Source organism: Mustela erminea, chromosome 21 (assembly GCF_009829155.1).
Source record: "Mustela erminea isolate mMusErm1 chromosome 21, mMusErm1.Pri, whole genome shotgun sequence".
Classification (NCBI taxonomy): domain Eukaryota; kingdom Metazoa; phylum Chordata; class Mammalia; order Carnivora; family Mustelidae; genus Mustela; species Mustela erminea.
Genome location: NC_045634.1, coordinates 17,189,388 through 17,208,937, shown reverse-complemented (window position 1 = coordinate 17,208,937; position 19,550 = coordinate 17,189,388). Strand labels below are relative to the sequence as shown.

Genomic DNA, 19,550 nt, shown 5'->3' with positions numbered 1-19,550 from the left:
TAATGTAGTCCTGTTTATTTTTGCTTATGCTGTCCTTGTTTAAAAAGATAGACACCCCCCCTCCCAAAATGTTGCTAAAACCAGTGTCAAAGAGCTTAATGCTTCTGTTTTCTTCCAGTTTTTTTTTTTGATACTTATCAAACATTTAAGTCTTTAGTACTTTTTAATTTTATTTTTGTTATGGTATAAGAAAGTGGTCTGGTTTCTTTCTTTTGCACGTAGCTGCCCAGTTCTCTCACTGTCATATATTAAAGAGACTGTCTTTTCTCCATTGTATGTTCTTGCCACTTGTCAAATATCAATTGACCATATAAGTGTAAGTTTATTTCTGGGCTCTCTATTCTGTTCCATTGATCTATCTGTCTGTTTTTGTGCCAGTACTATTGTGTTTTGGTTACTGTAGCTTTGTAGTGTGGTTTGATATTTAGGAACAGGATAACCTCCAACTTTGTTCTGTCTTGGGGTAATGTTGGCTATTTGGTTTCTTTTGTGATTCCATACAAATTTTAGGGTTATTTGTTCTAGTTCTGTGAAAAATGCCATTGGTATTTTGATAGGGATTGCACTGAATCTGTATATTGCTTTGTGTAGTATGGGCATTTTAAAATTATTAATTTTTCCAATCCATACGCATGGCATGTTTTTCCATTGATTTGTGTCATCTTCAGTTTCTTTCTTTTACAGTTTTTTGTACAGCAGTCTTTCACCTCCTCGGTGATATTTATGCCTAAGTATTTTATTCTTGTTAATATAATTGTCATTGGGATTGTTTTCTTTTTTCTTTCTGATAGTTATTACTGTATAGAAGTGCAACAGATTTCTATTTATTGATTTTGTAGCCTGCAACTTTACTGAATTCCTTTATATTAATTTTTATTTCTGATGTTTTTTTGTGGAGGCTTTAGGGTTTAAATATATGGTATCATGTCACCTGCAAATAGTGACAGTTTACTTCCTAATTTGGATACCTTTTATTTCTTTTTCATGGCTAATTGCTATGGCTAGTTCTTCCAATACTATGTTAAATAAAAGTGGTGAGAATAGATATCCTTGTCTTGTTCTTACTCCTAGAAGAAAAGCTTTCAGGTTTTCACTGTTGAGTATGATGTTAGCTGTGAGTTTGTCATATGTGGCCTTTATTACATTGGGGTACATTTCTACAATACTCACCTTGTTGAGACTCTTTATCATAAATGGATGTTGAACTTTGTCATATTCTTTTTATGCATCTTTAAGATGATCATATGGTCTTTATTCTTTGTTTTGTTGATGTGGCTTATCATATTAAAAGATTTGCAAATGTTGAACCATCCTTGTATCCCTAGAATAAGTTCCACTTGATTGTGGAGGACGATCCTTTCAATTCATTATTGAATTCAGTTTGCTAATATATTGTTGAGAATTTTTGCATCTGTGTTCATCAGGGATATTGGCCTGTAACTTATTGTGTTTTTTATGTTGTTTGTTTCTAGTTTAGGTATCAAGGTAATGCTGGTCTTACAGAATTACCTTAGGAAGCATTTATTCCTATTCATTTTTTTGAAAGAGTTCAGGGATAGGTATTCTGTATATTTGAGAGAATTCACCAGTGAAGCCATCTGCTTTTGGACTTTTCTTTTTTGGTAGTTTTTGATTACTGATTCAGTTTCATTACTAGTAATTTGTATGTTCAGATTTTCTTTTTCTTTTGGATTTAGTTCCAGAAGTTTCTGTATTTCTAGGAATTTATCCATTTTCTGTAGGGTTTCAAATGTTGTATATAATTATTCAGGGTAGTCTTTTTGATATTGCTCTTTTATTCCTGATTTTATTTATTGGGCCCTGTGTCTCTCTCTTTTTTGATGAGTCTGACTAAATGTTTTGAAGTTTATCTTCCCAAGGATCAGCTTTTAGATTCATTGATCCGTTTTGTTTTTGTTTTGTTTTGTCTCTATTTCAGTTATTTCTATCCTGATCTTTTCTGTTTCTTTCCTTCTACTAACTTTGGGTTTTGTTTGTTCTTTTAGTTCCTTTAGATGTAGGATTAGATTGTTTGAGATTTTCCTTATTTCTTGAAGTGGGCCTGTATTACTGTAAACTTCCCATCAGAACTGTTTTTGCTGTGTCTCAGATTTTGGAATGTTTTATTTTCATTTTCATTTATCTTAAGGTTTTTTTGTTTTGTTTTTTAGTTTCAGCTTTGATGTCTTCATTGACCCATTGGTTATTTAATAGCATGTTGTTTAGTCTCTATGTGTTTGCGGTTTTTCTGGTTTTCTTCTTGTAATTGATTTCTCGTTTCATACCTCTATAGTTCGAAAGGGTGCTTCAAATCATTTCAATCTTCTTAAATTTACTGAGACTTGTTTTGTGGCCTAATGTGATTTTGTCTTTTGATTGGAGCATTTAGTTCATTTACATTTATAGTAATTATTAATGGGTATGAATTTATTGCCATTTAATATTTTTCTGGTTGTTTTTATATTCCCTATTTCATTCTTCCTCTCTTTCCTTGTGTTGGTGACTTTCTTTCTTTAGTGTTACCCTTGAATTCCTTTTCTTTTGCTATGTATTTATTATAGGTTTTTTTGTTTGTTGTTACCAGAAGTTTCATATATAACAACCTATGTGTATGGTGGTCTTTCTTAATTTGGTGATTGCTTAAGTTAGAATACATTCTAAAAATAATACATTTTTACTCCCCTGTCCCACATTTTACGTTTCTGCTATCGTACTTTACATCTATTTTGTGAATCCCTTAAATGATTGTTGTAGATATAATTAATGTTGCTTCTTTTGTCTTTTAATCTTCATGCTATATGACTGGTTGATCCATTATCTTTACTATATGTTTGTTTTTACAGTGAGATTTTTTTCTTTCATATATTTTCTTCTAGTTATGGGCTTTCCTTTTCTGCATAAAGGAAAACCATCGCTAAAATCTATTTAGTTTAGTTAAAAAACTATTTAGTTTTTTTCTTGTCTGGGAGATTCTTTATTTTCCCTTCAATTATGAATGATAACCTTGCCAGGTAGAGTATCCTTGGTTGTAGGCTTTGCATTTATTTATTTTTTTTCTTTCAGCAGTTTGAGTATATTGTGCCACTTTCTTCTGACCTGCAATGTTTCTGTTGAAAAGTCACCTGATAGTTCTGTTGGGGGGGGGGGTGTCCTTTATATATAACTAATTGCTTTTCTCTTGCTGCTTTTAAGATCCTCTCTCTCTCTTTTTTTTTTAAAGATTTTATTTATTTATTTGCTAGAGAGTGAGAGAGAGAATGACAGGGGAGAGGGTTAGAGGGAGAAGCAGACTCCTCATGCAGCTGGGAGCCCGATGCGGGACTCAATCCTGGGATTTCAGGATCATGACCTGAGCCGAAGACAGTTGCTTAACCAACTGAGCCACCCAGGCGCCCCAAGATCCTCTCTTTATCTTTAATTTTTGACCTTTTAATTAGAATGTGTGTCTTGTTGTGGATCTCTTTGGGTTTTTTTTGTTTGAGACTTCTGCTTCCTGGACCTGCATGTCTGTTTCCTTTCCCAGATTAGAGAATTTTTCAGCCATTATTTATTCAGATAGTTTCTACTCTTCTCTGTTTTTCCTTCTGGGAGCCCTATAATGTGATTGTTAGTATTCTTGATGTCACAGAGATTTCTTAGACTATCATTATTTTTTTAATTAGGTTTTTTTTTCCTGTTCAATTTGGGTAGTTTTCACATCCTGTCTTCCAGATTGTTGATTTATTCTTCTTTATCATCTAATCTGCTGTTTATTACCTTTAGTGTAGTTTCCATTTCTGTTACTTTACTCTTCAGTTTAGATTGGTCCTTTCTTAGAGTTTTTCTTTGTTGAAATTTTCACCTTGTCATTCATTGCTCTTCTGAGTTTGGTAAGCATCTTTATGGGCCATTACTTTGAATTCTTTATTTGTTGGATCAACGGTCTCTATTTCATTTTGTTCTTTTTCTGAGGTTTTATTCTAGGTTTTCTTTGGAACATACTATTCTGTCTCCTCACTTTGCCTCTTTGTTTCTTTCTACATGCTAGGTAGTTCAGTTATGTCTCCTAGTCTTGAGGGAGTAACTTTTTGTAGGGGATATCCTGTAGGGCCAAAAGTGCAGTCTCCATTGGCCACTAGAGCCAGGTGCTCCAAGGTTGCGACCTGTGTGGACTGTGTGCTCCCTCTTGTGGTAGGTCCACAAATGCTGTGGGTACTGTGGTATGCAGGGATGGTCCTTAGCCTGAGTGGTTGCAAGGGGCGACTGTGAATCCTATAGGATCACTGGTTGGCAGGAGTGACCCTTGGCCTAGAAGGCTGTGGGTCCTGACCTCAGCTGCTACTGGTGTACTGGTAGGTGTGGTTATTCTAATATTTTGAGGATCCTTTATCCTGTTTTCATGCTGGTTGCACCAGTTTACAGTTCTGCCAGTAGTGAGTGCACAAGCATTCCTTTCATCCACATCCTTATCAGCATTTGTTACATCTTGTCTTATTGAGGATGGCCACCTAACAGACATGAGGTGATATGTCAGTCATTTTGATCTGCAGAGTTTTCATATCATAGTTGTCTTTCATGTGTCTTCTTTGGGGAAATGTCTAGTCAAGTCTTTTAATTGGACTATTTTTATTTTTACTGGGTTTATATAAGTTATTTATATTTTTTGGACCATAACTCCTTATCAGATATATAGTTTGCAGTATTTTTTTTCCCATTTCATAGGTTATCTTTTCACTTTGTTGATTGTTTTGCAAAAGAAGCTTTTAGTTTGATGTAATCCCACTTGTTAATTTTTCATTTTGTTGTTTGTGTTTTAGGTGTTGCATCCAAAAAAAGTTATGACCAAGACTCATGTCAGGGAGCTTTTTTCCTTTTTTTATTTTAGGAATTTCATTTTTTCAAGTCTCGCATTTAAGTCTTTAATCCATTTCAAGTTAATTTTTATAAGTGGTGTAAGATAGGTGTACAGTTTCAATCTTTAACATGTGAATATCCAATGTCTCCATCACCATTCATTGAAGAAACTCTCTTTCTCCAGAGTGGTCCTGGCTCCCTTGTCAAATAATAGTTGACCCTATATGTTTGGGTTTATTTCTGAGGTCTCAGTTCTGTTCATTGATCTATTTGTTTACTTTTATATACTTTAGCTTTATAGTATAGCTTGAAATTAGGAAGTTTGATGCCTACTGCATTTTTCTTTTTTGTCAGGATGTCCTTGGTTATTTAGAGTCCTTTTTTGTTCCATATAAATTTTAGGAATTTTTTTCTACTTCGTAGGAAAATGCCTACATTTTCTGTAGGAAAATATAGGAATCTTGATAAGGATTTTCATGAATCTGTAAATGGCTTTGTCAATATGGACATTTTAACAACATCAGTTTTTCCAGTCCAGGAACACAGATACCTTTCCATGTATTTGTATCTTCCTCAGTTTCTTTCATCAATTTATTATAGTTTTTAGTGTAGAGATCTTTTACTTCATTGGTTAAATTTATTCCACGGTATTTTATTGCTTTTGATGCTATTGTAAATGGGGTTATGTTCTTTATTTTTTTTTCAGGTCATTTGTTATTGTATAAAAATGTATCAGTTTTTGTATATTATGTATAAATTGAGTATCCTGCAACTTTACTGAATTCATTGATTAGATCTAACATTTTTTTGGTGGAGTCCGTAAGACTCTTATTTATAAAATCATGTCATGTGTAAATAGAGACAATTTTACTTCTTCATTTCCATTTCTGATGCCTTTTATTTCTTTCTTGCCTGATTGCTCTGTCAGGGACTTCCAATACAATGTTGACTATGAGTGGTGAGAGAGAGGGCACACATGTCTGTTCCCTATCTTAAAGGAAAAGCTTTCACCCTTTGACCATTGAATATTTTGTTAGATGTAGGCTTATCCTGTATGGCCTTTGTAATGTTGAGATTCATTCCTTATATATGTAATTGGTAAGAGTTTTTAAGGTTGTTGCATTTTTTTAAATGCTTTTTCTCCATCTATTGCAATGATCATTGATTTTTTTTTCTTTTATTCTGTTAATGTCATGTATCATATTGATTGGCACATGTTGAGTCATCCTGACATCCCAGGTATAAATCACCCTTGATCATTGTAAATGATCCTTTTCATGAGCTGCTGAAGTCTGTTTGCTCATATTTTGTTCAGAATTTTTGCATTCTGTCATCGGGGATATTGGTTCATAGTTTTCTTTTCTGGTGGTATCTTTTTCTGGCTTTGATCATTGGTGATGTTGGCTTATAAAATGAGTTTGGGAGTGTCACCTGTTTGATTTCTTGGAAGAATTTCAGAAGGACCAGTGTTAATTTTACTTTAAATATTTGGTAAAGCTTACCAGTGAAGACATCCAGTCTTGGAATTTTCTTCATTGGGAGAGTTTTAATTGCTGATTAAGTCTCCATACTAGTAATTAGTCTAATTCAGACTGTTTCTTCTCAATTCTGTTGCAGTGAATTGTATGCTTCTAAGAACTTTTTATTTCTTACACATTTTCCTGTTTGTTGGCATATAATTGTTCATAGTAGTCTTTTATGAGTCTATGTATTTCTTCAGTATCCGTTGTATTATCTCCATGTTTTATTTATGATTTTGTTGATTTGGTTCTTCTTTTTCCCCTGACTCATCTAATACTTTCTCAATTATATATTTTCAGGGAACTACCTCTTAGTTTGGTTAATGTTTTCTACTGCTTTCCTCTTACCTCCTTCATTTAGTTCTGCTGTAATCTTAACTTTTTCCTTTCTAATGCTAACTTGGGGTTCACTTTGTTATTCTTTTTCTATTTCTTAAGGCTTGGAGTTAGTTTATTTATCTGGGATGTTTATTGCTATGAACTTCCCTCTTTGAATTGCTTTTACTGCACTCACAATTGTCATTTGTCTCAGGATACTTTATTTCCACTATAATTTCTTCTTTGATCCCTTGGATCTTCAGGTGAGTGTTTTTAATTTTTTTTTTTTCTGCAGTTTCCTTTTTACTGATTTCTAGTTTTATACCATTATGGTCAGAGAAGATACTTGGTATGATTTCAGTATTCTTGAAGTTGCTAAGAATTGTTTTTTGTTGTAACATGTTCTATCCTAGAAAATGTTCCATTTACACCTGGGAAGAATGTATTCTGCTCTCCAGATAGAATGTTCTGTATATCACTGTTAAGTCCATTTTGTCTGTAGTGTTATTCAAATCTGCTTTTTCCTTCTTGATTTGATGTCTACATGATCTGTCCATTGTTGAGTAGAGTATTAAAGTCCCCAACTATTACTGTATTGTTGTTTATTTCTGTTAGGTCTGTTCATTTTTGCTTTATGTGTTTATGTGCTCTGACTTTAACATTAGGTACATAAATATTTATTTATTTATTTATTTATTTTTTTTTTTTTTAAAGATTTTATTTATTTTGACAGACAGAAATCACAGGGAGGCAGAGAGGCAGAGAGAGAGGAAAGGAAGCAGGCTCCCTGCTGAGCAGAGAGCCCAACGTGGGGCTCGATCCCCGGACCCCGGGATCATGACCTGAGCCGAAGGCAGAGGCTTTAACCCACTGAGCCACCCAGGTGCCCCGGTACATAAATATTTAAAATTGTTATGTCATCTTCATGTATTGAGCCCCTTATCTTTTATATAATGTACTTCTTTGTCTCTTTTTACAACTTTTTTAAAGATTGTATTTGAGAGAGAGAGAATGAGCAGGGGAGGGGGCAGAGGCAGAGGGAGAAGCAGACTTCCTGCTGAGCCAAGAGCCAGACATGGGGCTTGATCCCAGGACCTGGGATCATGACCTGAGTTGAAGGTGGACGCTTAATGGACTGAGCCACCCACCACCACCCACACCAGCTTTTTACAATTTTTAAAGTCTATTTAGTGTGATATAAGTATAGCTACCCTGGCCTTTTTTTTTTTTTTTTTTTTGGTTACCAATTGCTTGAAATGTCTTTCTTCACTCTTGGTCTGCCTTTAAGTCTGAAGTGGGTCTCTTGTAGACAGATTATTATTTGAGCCTTGTTATTTTAATCCATTTAGACTTTCTTTGTCTTTATATAGGAGAAATTAATCTGTTGACATTTAAGGTAATTATGGATAAGGATTTGCTATTGCCATTTTGTTGTTTTATGTTTGTTTTGTAGATCCATTGTTCCTGGCCTTATCCTATTGTTTTTGTGGTTTGATGTCTTATCATTATCAGTATACTTTGACGACTTTGTCATCTTCTTTTGTGTAATTACTAAGGTTTTTTTCCCTGAGTTAACATGAGGCTTACATAAATACCTTAAAATTTAACACCCTATTTTTAACTAATACCAACTTTTATTGAATTCCTAAGCTTTACACCTCTCACATTTTAGTTAATTAATGTCGCAGTTTACATTTTCCTTATTGTGTAGTTAATAACAGATTATTAAAGATATGGTTACTTTTACTATGCTTGTTTTTAAATTGTAAACTAATCTTAAGTGACTTACACACCACCATTACCCTATTACAGAATCCATTTTTTACTATTTCTCATTACCAATAGTTTTACACTGCCTTTTGTTTTTTTTTTAAGATTTTATTTATTTATTTGACAGACAGAGATCACAAGCAGGCAGAGAGGCAGGCAGATAGAGAGGGGGAAGCAGGTCCCCTGCTGAGCAGAGAGCCCAATGCAGGGCTCAATCCCAGGACCCTGAGATCATGACCTGAGCCGAAGGCAGAGGCTTAACCCACTGAGCCCCCCAGGCGCCCCTTACACTGCCTTCTTAAGTTTCTTTGCTGTTACCTAGTGATCTTTTATTTTTACTCAAAGAGCTCCCTTTAGAATTTCTTGTAAGGCAGGTCTAGTGGTAATGAACTCTCTCACTATTGTCTGTATGGCAAAGTATATCCCTCCTTTATTTCTGAAAGACAGTTTCACTGGATATAGAATTTTTTTTTTAAGAACTTAATTATTTGACAGAGAGAAACACAATGAGAGAGGGAACACAAGCTGGGGAGTGGGAGAGTAAGAAGCAGCCTTCCCACTGAGCAAGGAACCTGATGTGGGGCTCGATCCCAGGACCCTGAGATCATGACCTGAGCTAAAGGCAGACGGCTAATGACTGAGCCATGTGGGTGCCCCTGGGTATAGAATTCTTCGTTGAAACTTTGGGTTTTTTTTTTTCCTCCCAGTATTTTGAATATATTGTCTCATTATTTCAGTCCTGAAAAATTTCTGTTGAGAGGTCTACCTTTAGCCTTTTTGGGGTTCCCTTTTTTGTAATTTCACTTTTCTCTTACTGCTTTCAAAAGTATTTGACTGCTGACATTTAACTTTAAAGTGTCTTGATTTAGCCCTATTTGAGTTCAGCCTGTTTAGGTCCTTCGGGCCCCTGGGATCTGGGTATCTTTCTTTACCAGGTTTGGTAAGTTTTCAGCCATTATTGCTTTAAATATACTTTCTCTCCATTTCTTTTTCTCCTGGAATTCCCATAATGCAAATATTATTTGTTTTCGTTGTGTCCTGTAATTCCTGTAGCCTCTCTTCACTTTCTTTCATTTTTTTTTTTTTCATTGCTCCTCTTACTGAATAAGTTCAGTTGTTTTTCTTCCAGTTCATCGCTTTGGTCTTCTGCATGGTTAAGTCTGCTTTTGAAACTATAATATTCTTCGATTCAGTTATTATATTTTTCAGCTCTAGGATTTGGAGTGGCTTTATTTTTAATGATTTCTATTTCTTTGTTGAATTTCTTGGTCACGTATTGCTTTCCTAATTCTGGTTAGCTGTGTCTTTTTATAGTTCACTAAACTTCTTTATGGGAATTATTGAGTTATTTATCTGACAACTCATAGATCTCCATTTCTTTTGGGTCAGTTACTAGAGTTTCATTTATTTCCTTTGGTGGTATCATACTTACTTGATTTTTCACAAGATCTCTGATTCCTTTAGGTTGGTACCTGTACATTTGACTAAGGTGTCTCCTCTCTCAGACTTAACATGTTTGATTTGTTAGAGACATTTTTCACTAGTCAGCTCAGTCTGGATTTCTGGACGTGTCTGCTGATAACATCCTTGGGTAGGCAAGGCCTCAGAGTCTATTTTTGGACAAGGCAACTAACTATTCATGCTCTGAGGTCAAGGGTATGTCAGAGACTGAGACTAGCTGGATAGCACTGCTGACTTGGTTCCCTACTACAGTCAGCCTGTGGCATGGTCTTTGTGATTTCCTGAATTCTCTGGTGAGACTTACTAGAAGGTTGGGACTGGTACTATATTTAGCATTCTTTGGGGCCATGAATTAGCCTCTCTGCCCTAGCAGGACAGCAGGACGGGACCCAGGGCCTGCCTAGCTTGTTTGGGGACCTGATGCAGGCAAGAGTGTGCACTGAATATCCTGGTCAGATGAGGCTACTGGTTTTGCTTTACAGATGTGGAAAGCCACAGGTTGTGCTCCATTCAAGTGCCCTGTAAATGAGACTCTTGGATGGGCTATGAAGTTTCCTGTGTGCTCTGGTTAGGTTTCCTGTGTGGGTAGGTTGAAGGTTGTGTTGAGCAATATGTGGGGGCTATGAACTCATTTCCCTGGTTGGGTAAAGCAGGAGAAGCAGCTCAAAGGCCATTAATGCTCTTTGTGGTCTTGATTCAAGCCAACCCATGCCTCACGTGCCCTGGCCAAATAAAACCACTGGATTTGCTCTTAATGCTATCAGTTCTGCCCACCTACTTCTTGGCTTAAGAGTTGCTGGGTCATGCAGCTTCCAGGTGTTTTTGTCAGCTCTTCCTGTCAGATGGCACAGGAGGTGATGCTTTGTAGTTATGAGGGCTGGGGAGGGCTAGGTCTCTGGATATTGTGTGGGCAAGAGCCCACTTCAGAAAACTCCCAAATTTTCCTGAACAGATTTTCTGATGGAGGTGCTGGGAGCCATGGTCTGCAGCAGGGTAGCTGTCACTCAGCTCTTCTGCCAGGGCATGAGAAGACCAGGCACCAGGGCCAGCAGAATTCCTTCTTTGGGGACCCAAATTTGGCAGACCAAATTCCCCAGATAGTGCCACTGACTTGGCTTGCAGATGAATGAAACCACTAGTTGGCACTATTAGGCTATACTCATGGGAATTCAGTCTTCCAACTCCCAAGTGTTGGTTGTTGGAAGACCCTCTCCCCTTCTCTGTCTCAGCTCCTCGTGGTTGAACCCCATACTTTCCCTGCAATCCTTGTAGAGTGAAACCTGAGTAGGGCCTCTAGCTAAGCAACCTACAACATTGAGTCAGGGTTGGGGAGCTGGATGTCACCCCATGGGTGCTCCCCACTAGAGGAATTGTAGACTCAAGGGAGATAGCTCCATGCAGTGGTGAGGCAGTCTGGGGGAGGGAAAATGTGGTCAGCATGTTGACCTCTTAGCTTTCTAATGCAGTCTGTCTTGGTCTCTGTTATGTTGTGGGGGGCCTTAGCCTCACTCCAGAGCACTAGGATCCTCTCAGTGGTGTCTTGTCCATGAATTGTTGTTAGTCATCTTCTTGTGAAGGTGAGCAAAGTCAGAAACAACCTCTGTCACCATGTTGATGTTACTCCTCTTCCCTCTCTTACCTTATTCCCAGTTCAGCAAAATTTAATACATTAATTTATTAACAAATTTTACCTATTAGTGATATTGATGTGTAGCGGCGCCTGGGTGGCTCAGTCACTTGAGCATCTGACTCTTGATTTTGGCGCAGGTCATAGTCTCAGGGTTGTGAGATTGTGCCCCATGTTGGGCTCCATGATTGGCAGGGAGTCTGCCTGGGATTCTCTCCCTCCACTCCTCCCTTACACATGTGCACTCTGTCTAAAATATATTAATCTATAAAGGAGAAAAAAAATTGATGCAGATTGTAAAAGGTGGCCCTTTACATTCTAGAATGTACTGATAATTAAAAGCCATGCAGTTGTAAATGTTATTTATCTCTGTCCAAACTTTTTCCACTACGTTTCTTCAAAAGTTTATAATCAAACTCTTTTCAGAACTTTCAGCATTGGTTACTAACGTTAAATCATATTAGCCAGTTACGCAATTTCTAAAATGATAGTTGATAAAATTAATTGTATTATTAAATAACTAGAACAACCAAATTCTCTAGTTTTTTATTGGTATTTTTCCTCACTGCAATGTGACATTGCTGACTTGGTTATACTAAAAGAATCAGGCTGGTGGTTGGCCCACACTCTCTTGTTAATGTGGTCTCTAAGTAGTAATAAAAGGTTATTTTAAAATGCTATATTTTATAACATTTATAATTTCAAATGTTATATTTAATATGGTCTGAATTCATATTTTAAAAACCAAAGAGTAAATGTTGCTTCTATTTTATTAGGTATTAGACTCGTGTTAAAGAAGAAGTGAATTATAAGTTTCAGCGTTTTTTAAATGATGAGATTCCAGAAAAAAAGGAAACAAGATTATAATAACAATTCAAAATATATTATTTAAGGAAAAGTTAAAGTGATCATTAAACCTGAAAGATAAGCTCAAGCAATTACAAAGCTTCTCAGTTACAGAGACACATCTGCCAATCAAAAGGGGTACATTTCCACAGTGTGCTCTGTTACTTGAAATACTGGTAACAGAGACGGTGTGGAAGGCAATGTCAGATGTTTTAGAAAAAACAAAATATATATCTGGAAGTGAAATATGGGGAAAGACTAAGAGTAACAGGTGTGAGGGTAGAAGGAACTCCGGGCACTTTGAGCAGATGCATGCTGTGACCAGGATTTTTAGCGATGACTCAGGTGATGGAAGAGGTCAGCACTATGTAGTGAACAGAACTTTCTGAGTCTAGAGCAACTTTTTAAATGGGGAATTTTTCCTTTATATGTGTTTGATAAAAGAAATGGCTACATCTTGTTCTTCAACATCTAAAGAAACTAAGAGCTGGACTTTTTTCCCTTTTTGTTGCTACATTTTATAATTCTCAATGACATGTACCATTTCTTGAATTATTTTTTATTTTAAATTGCACTGCTCCCTTATTTTTGGAAAGTGTTTCTTGTGTGTCCTTTTTTTTTTGGATCTTCACAGGGAAACTTCAGGCAGTGAGAAACACAGCTTCGTCAGAGTCACGGTCCTTTCCACTGTCTTCACTTGGTGCACACTCCCCACCACTTGGAGACCGGCAGCTCAGATCCTCGACCCCAGACTCCTGATCACTGTTGGCTGACAGATCTGGATCTGAGCTTTTCAAATTGTCTTGGGTTAGAATGAGAGCAGAATCTTCATCACCTTGTGAAGGACTCCTGGATGGAAAGGATTTCATATTTCCACTGTAATCCTGGGGAGTGTTGGCTGTGCTGTTGTCTGAGGTAGAAAACCCTGAGTGTTTGCTGGGTTCACTCTGTTTACTCTTCACTTTAGTGTGATTTAACTGGACTTTCTGAATTTTTTCCAGCCTCTAAAAAAAAAAAAAAAAAAAAATTTTTTTCAGGGAAAAATCTTTAATAATTTAGCATTTATTACTTTCCAGCTGGATATAATGTTAAGAGCATGGGATTTAAATGGACATGGGTTCAAAGCTAGGCTCTATGACCTTGGACAAAATAATTAGATTTTCTGAGACTTGGTTTCTTCATCTCTAATTAAGGAAGGTAATACCTGCCTTAGTATATAGGTTTTCTGTAAAATGCAAAACAAAACAAAAACCTATATAGAGCACCTGGCAATCAGGAGTCATTCTTCTTTCTCTACTATAAGGTTTTATGTAATGATTTTCATCCTATGAACTCAAAATACAATTCTTTAAAAAATCAGGAATGAGGTGTTTATTATCTAAGTTTTAAATTAAGATATAAGTCACTTACCATAAATCTCCCCTTCTAAAATATATAATTCATTGGTTTTAATATATTCACAAGGTTACACAATTCACTACTCCCTAATTCCAAAATATTTTCATCATCCCAAAGAAAACCCCATATTCATTAGTAGTTACTCCCTATTCCCCCTTCCCAGAGTCCTGGCAACCGCTGAGGTGCTTTCTGTCTGTATGGATTTGCCTGGTCTGGACATTTCCTATAAATGAAATCATACAACATATGTCCTTTTATGTTTGGCTTCTTTCCCTTAGTTTATGTTCTCGGGGTTTATCCATGATGTAGCATGTATCAATACTCCATTCCTTTTTATGATTAAATATTACTACATTGCATGAACATCCACATTTTGTTCTCTTCATCAGATGATGGACATTTGGATTGCTCAAAATACATTTTACCAGGTTTCATCCTTTGCCATCAACAAGGGAGGTGTTAAAAGACCAAGTATTACTCCCTTCAAAAGCATTCTCCTTATGTGCAAAGAGCATTGTACTGGGCAATATGAGTAATGGAGAGAATACAGATCCAGCCATAAGGAACTTGAAGTATGGAGGCAGAGTTCAGGTAATGTAAGAACTTGCAAGAGGTCACAATTGTTTAAGAGGGTGGCTGGGATGGCTAGAGGGAAGAGATCCGAATAAGCTTCAGGAATGAAGGAGCATTTTTTTTTTTCTAAGATTTTATTTATTTATTTGACAAAGCAATAGAAAGTGCAAGTAGGCAGAGCAGCAGACAGAGGGAGAGGAAGAAGCAGACTCCCTACTGAGCAAGGAGCCTGATGCAGGGCTTGATCCCACTGGGATCATGACCTGAGCGGAAGGCAGTTGCTTAACCAACTGTGCCACCCAAGCGTCCCAGTGAAGGAGCATTTTAACCGACTGTGAAGGAATTAATCTGGGAGGTTTTAATTAAACTGGTGATGGTTAGATGGTTAGAGAATTAAACTGGTGATGGTTAGAGCATTTACGGCAGGAGGGACAATCAGAAGAAAAACAAAAGAAGAGGTCATTGTGTACAAGAAGCAGAGCACAGTTAAATTTGAGCAAGGGCAATGACGTGGATGAAACTAGAGGGTGTTATGCTAACTGGAATAAGTCAAAGAAAGACAATTCCCAGGTGATCTCACTGATACGTGTCATTAATGAAAAGGCAGAGAAAGAAACAAAGTAAGATGAAACCAGAGAGGGAAACAAACCATAAGAGACTCTTAATCTTAGGGAGAAAACTGAGGGCTGCTGCAGGGAAGGGGTAGGGGCGATACGGTAACGGGGTGATGGACAGTGGGGAGGATATGGGCTGCAGTGAGCACTAGGTATTACAGAAGACCCAGGATCACAACCCTGTACCCCTGAAACAAATAATATGTTGTATGTTGGTAAAACAAAAAATTGAAAAAAAAATTTGAGCAAGGGCAATAATAGAGAATAAAGCTGAAGGAATCGATTACTGAATTGTGGGAAAATCTTAAATGCGAGGCTAAGGGGTTTTGACTTTGTTATAAAGGTAAAAGAGCCAATGTTTTTTAATTAAGGTTTTTCTAAGTAATTTTTTTTTTCATTTTTAGTATCTTAACAAAAAGAATTTTGGAATAGACCAGGAGAATCCTAAGCTTTTCATAAAGCTTGGGTATCTTTAGGAAGGGTAAAAAAAACTGGCTTACTGATGTTATGAGTGGACTTAAAAATGACAAAAATCATAAAGGCTTTTACCAGAGCTCCAGGATCCTAAAAACCTAAACTGTGCCTCATTTCATTTGTCTATGTATTTTATTTATAATTCAAGGTCTCTCAGCCCTGGTGACAACTCACAATCATTGTGGAGCTTGAAAGATTCTGTATCAGAATCTCTGGGCTTAGAGCCCTGGCAGTAGGATTTTTTTTTTTTTTTTGAGGTGATTTTGGTGCACAAAAACTGTTTCTCCAATAATGTAAACTTAAGGTAGAACTCTCCATATAAGCCCAAAGATGGTTTGTTTTAGGTTTGCAGATTTATAGTAGATTAAGATTTATGCTTGATTTCAAAAGTTCTCAAAACCAACAGTTCACTAGTGACGGAATTTGTTTTATCCATCTGGCCACTGTAGGGACTAGGGTGGGCAACCCTAGACCAAGCTCTTCCGTGATACTTGTATCCTGAAATGTGATGTTTCCTGGTAATGTTATGGGAGCAGCAGAGAAGTCAGCCTCACCAGCTACCCTACATGACTGTCTTTATTGGTGGGGTCCCTGAACCGTAGTGTGTGTCCCCAGGCCATCGTTCTTAGGAGTGACTCTCCCTTAGGTAAAAGAGTAGACTTTGTTGGAATGCATCTTATGATATTTTGCCAACTTTTACTAGATGTTACCAGTCTACACTACATATCTCAGGAGTGTGGAGAACAGGCTGTTCATCTTATTTTGGTATTTAGTCTCAATTGAGAATTCAGGTCCAGACCACAGCAATTGGTTGCCAGTTCTTGAGTAAGTGAATGACATGATGATGCCAGGGAGTTTTAAGAGGAATGAAGCAGAATGAAGCAAAGAATCCAAGTGGTTTTAGTGAGTATCTACACCAGTGATATCACTGGAAACAAAGTTATATAATTAGCAAAAATGTATATATTATAACCTTCCTGGCCAATTAGTGGGGAATTACAAAAGCCAAAAATTAGGCTGTTGCTAAGTTGGTCTCAACTATTATCATTCATAGAGAAATTTTTACCATACATGCATTTATCTGATTTTGTTCTTTCACTCTGAATCCCATTTTTTATGTATACCCCAGAAGGAATTCATTTTAGTTTTCTCAAATAACAGTAATGAATAAAACCTGACCCATTGTGGGAATAACTGCCTAGTTCAGCAAACCATGTAAGGGAGCCCCAAGCCAGATGTCAAAAAGTACTAAGTGCCTAGGTTAGGGCTTCGGTGATCTGGGTGCTTACCCGGTGGGTTTCTGTTTCAGGTTATCTGCTTAGCTAAAAATATGAAACGGCTATGCTGCTGCGTTTCACATATCCTGAGTCATGAGAGACGTTCACGGAACAGTGGTTATCAAGAGCTAAGCACAGAAAAGAGACAAGAACGAGTGTGTCTTACGTCTTCTAGGGCCTCTAGTTCTTCCTCCAGCTGCTGGGTCTCCTCCTTCACTGCCATAAGGTAATCCGTAACGGACTGTCGGGGCTGGAGTCCCTTTTCAAAACGGTTGTACATCCCATTCCAGAACCTACAAAAGACGGCAACGTTTTAGGGTACCATCATATCACAGTCTCTAAGTTCACTCCTTAAATCTTCTAAGATATCTGTCATGCCAGAGTCCCAAAGTCCTAATATCACCAATCGTGGCTCACACTTAAGGTAATGATTTCATGTTGATGCTTTCTTTTTCTTGGGTCAGTAAATTTCTTTTGAGAGGGTAAATTCATGGTGAGTCTACTTGTACACATGGTCCTGAAATAAGGCCTGTATCTTTCTAAAGTAGAATGAAGTGGCACATATTAACATATTCTTCTTTTCTTAAGAAAATAGCTCTTAGTTTTGAAATAAACTTGGAAAATTAGTGATTATATTAACATTTAGATTCTTTCAGCTTGGCAGATTTGAGGGTTTTGGCTTGTTTTTTATATTTGTTTATCACAACCACCAAAAATTGACGTTTCCATTTGCAATAAATCTTCCCTTTTTTATCCTACACAATAAAGCATACTGCATTGCAAAGAATAAATAGTACTATCACAGGGATATCTGTACATCGATGCTTTAAGTAAAGTACTTTGAGGGCAGGGTTTTAGTGTAATTCATTGTCTTATCCATAGTGCTTTGAATAGTGCTTGACTCTCAGTAACACACTTGTTGACTGGCTCTTACTAACAAATTAGGAGCAGTACAGTTGATTGAATTGTATCTCAACAGCTCTCAAAACTGCTGTTTTATGGCTCTTTTTTTTTTTTCAGCGTGACAATATTCTTTCAAATTATGGGGAAATAATTAGATCGAAATAGTTAAGAACAAAAGCAAATTGAGGAGGAAAAACAACTCTAAAGGAAGCCACTAACACGGAGTGCGTTTTGAGGGGTGCACAGGGAGAAAGAACGGGGTTTCTCCGTTTATTCTGTGTAAGTTGGTCTTTTTGCTGACTACGGAGACATCCTTCCACATCATACAGCTTCCACATAGAGAACCCGAAGGATAAAACATGACCTGCAGCTCTAATAGAATCTGTAGGATGCCACCGTGCTCTTCCATATCCCAATATACGGTCTTAAAATAATTTATTTCCACGGGGAAATAATTCCCCTAGGCAGAGTTTCAGCAGAGAAAGAGGGTGAGCTAAGTCATGATCACGACCTAAACTCGTGATTCCACATTTAACTTAGAAGACACTTGGTGTATTTGGTCCCTTCATTCCTCCGCCCGTTCTTGCTTCCTTTTCTTCTTCCCTCCCTGTTTTTTGCTTTTAAATAATATTGGAACTTACATTTTTAAAGTATCATTTTTATAAACACTGATTTCTAAAGAGAATTTGATATGTAGGGACAAGGAGGGGGAGAGGGGACACGGGCCAAAATACCAGATATTTAAGCATTCCCTAGTGTGTTTCATGTCCCCCAAATCCTCTGGAGGCCTAGTGTTCTATATGCTTTGGACTCCAGATATTGAACAGTGGCAGAATCTACGTTCCTAAGCGTCCTCAGTAAGGTGCTGGAGGTTTGCGTACTTGTACATGAAGTTGCCTGGTGTTGTGGGGAGACGCAGGGTTCCGCGGGTCTGACTCTGATCAGCTCTAAATAGAGGATTCAGGTAGTCGGCGCGATTCTTCCACAGGTGAGCCCACAGAGAGTAGGTTCTTTCTTGAATTCTGTTAGAAAGAAAAGAAGCCTGAAAATGACCTAATTGGTTCTTAGAAATTGCAGGTATGTAATATTTAAGCCGGAAAGGGACCAATAATTGTGAGGTGAATATCCCATGTCCCTGTTCTGTGGCAGGGAAATTCACAGTCTGGTTGCGTTTTCATGTTCTAGCAGAAGGGCACTGAATTAGCGTCAGCCTCTCTGCTACCTGTACTGACCTCAACAAGGTGTTTAATTCCTCTGAGTGTAAAGTAAAACTGCTGTGTAATTTGGGGGAAATTTTTCCCCAAATAGTCACTGGAATTTTCTTATTTGCCAAGTACTACTAAAATGCTTCACCTGTTTTCTCTCATCCAGTCCTCACTGAACTCCTACAAGATCTGTCCATTGTACGAATGAGGAAATCAAGGCGAAGAGAGATGGAGAAGTTTCTCAAAGTCACGTAGTCACAGAGACACACAGTGAGTGGAATTGCCAGGATTCAAAGGCAAGCCGACACCAGTAAAGTGACTGGTTCACAGCAAACCACAAAACTGTCTAGGAAAACAGGCGAGCTTGAAGGAAGCACTCTGCTACTTTTCATCATTTACCACTTAACCAGGAATCACACTTGAAGTTCCTGAGAGAAAACTGAGTATCCACCAGAAAAAGCTATTTTCTTTCTGTTCAGACTATAAAACCAGGGAAGTCCATTTTACTTGAACTGATCATTTCCGGAATTAAATCTGATATTATTATATACACCACAGTTAAAATCATTTTATGACAATTTCAAAACTGTTCTCTCGTTGCAGTTCATAAAGCACTTTGCTGTTAAGTTTTTGACTTTGCAATTTAAGTTCTACATTTCATTGACTTTCCCCCTGGATAGAAACAATACAGTTTTAATCTGAATAAAAGATGACTTGGGGCTTCAAATTTG

The 19,550-nt window shown here is 37.2% G+C and overlaps 2 protein-coding genes across 4 annotated transcripts in view; one reads left to right on the top strand and one right to left on the bottom strand.

The window, feature by feature from the left end:
- VPS37A (VPS37A subunit of ESCRT-I) overlaps positions 1-19,546 on the top strand; it is a 73,298-nt gene extending 53,752 nt beyond the window's left edge. The window contains exons 14-17 of one of the 3 annotated variants that reach the window (XM_032328960.1): positions 14,163-14,364; positions 16,744-16,937; positions 17,732-17,893; positions 18,986-19,546. The gene's annotated coding sequence lies outside the window, so the exon portion shown is untranslated. Of the gene's footprint in view, positions 1-14,162; positions 14,365-16,743; positions 16,938-17,731; positions 18,444-18,985 lie in introns of those variants that run through there. The other 2 variants (XM_032328958.1, XM_032328959.1) reach the window with 2 other exon arrangements.
- Positions 11,689-19,550, bottom strand: part of MTMR7 (myotubularin related protein 7) — a 107,558-nt gene continuing 99,696 nt past the window's right edge. Inside the window, exons 12-14 of the mRNA XM_032328954.1 lie at positions 18,496-18,636; positions 16,878-17,004; positions 11,689-13,379 (exon numbers count right to left, since the gene is read on the bottom strand). Of these exons, the coding sequence (XP_032184845.1) occupies positions 13,017-13,379; positions 16,878-17,004; positions 18,496-18,636 (631 nt within the window). The 3' untranslated portion in view covers positions 11,689-13,016. The remainder of the gene's footprint in view (positions 13,380-16,877; positions 17,005-18,495; positions 18,637-19,550) is intronic.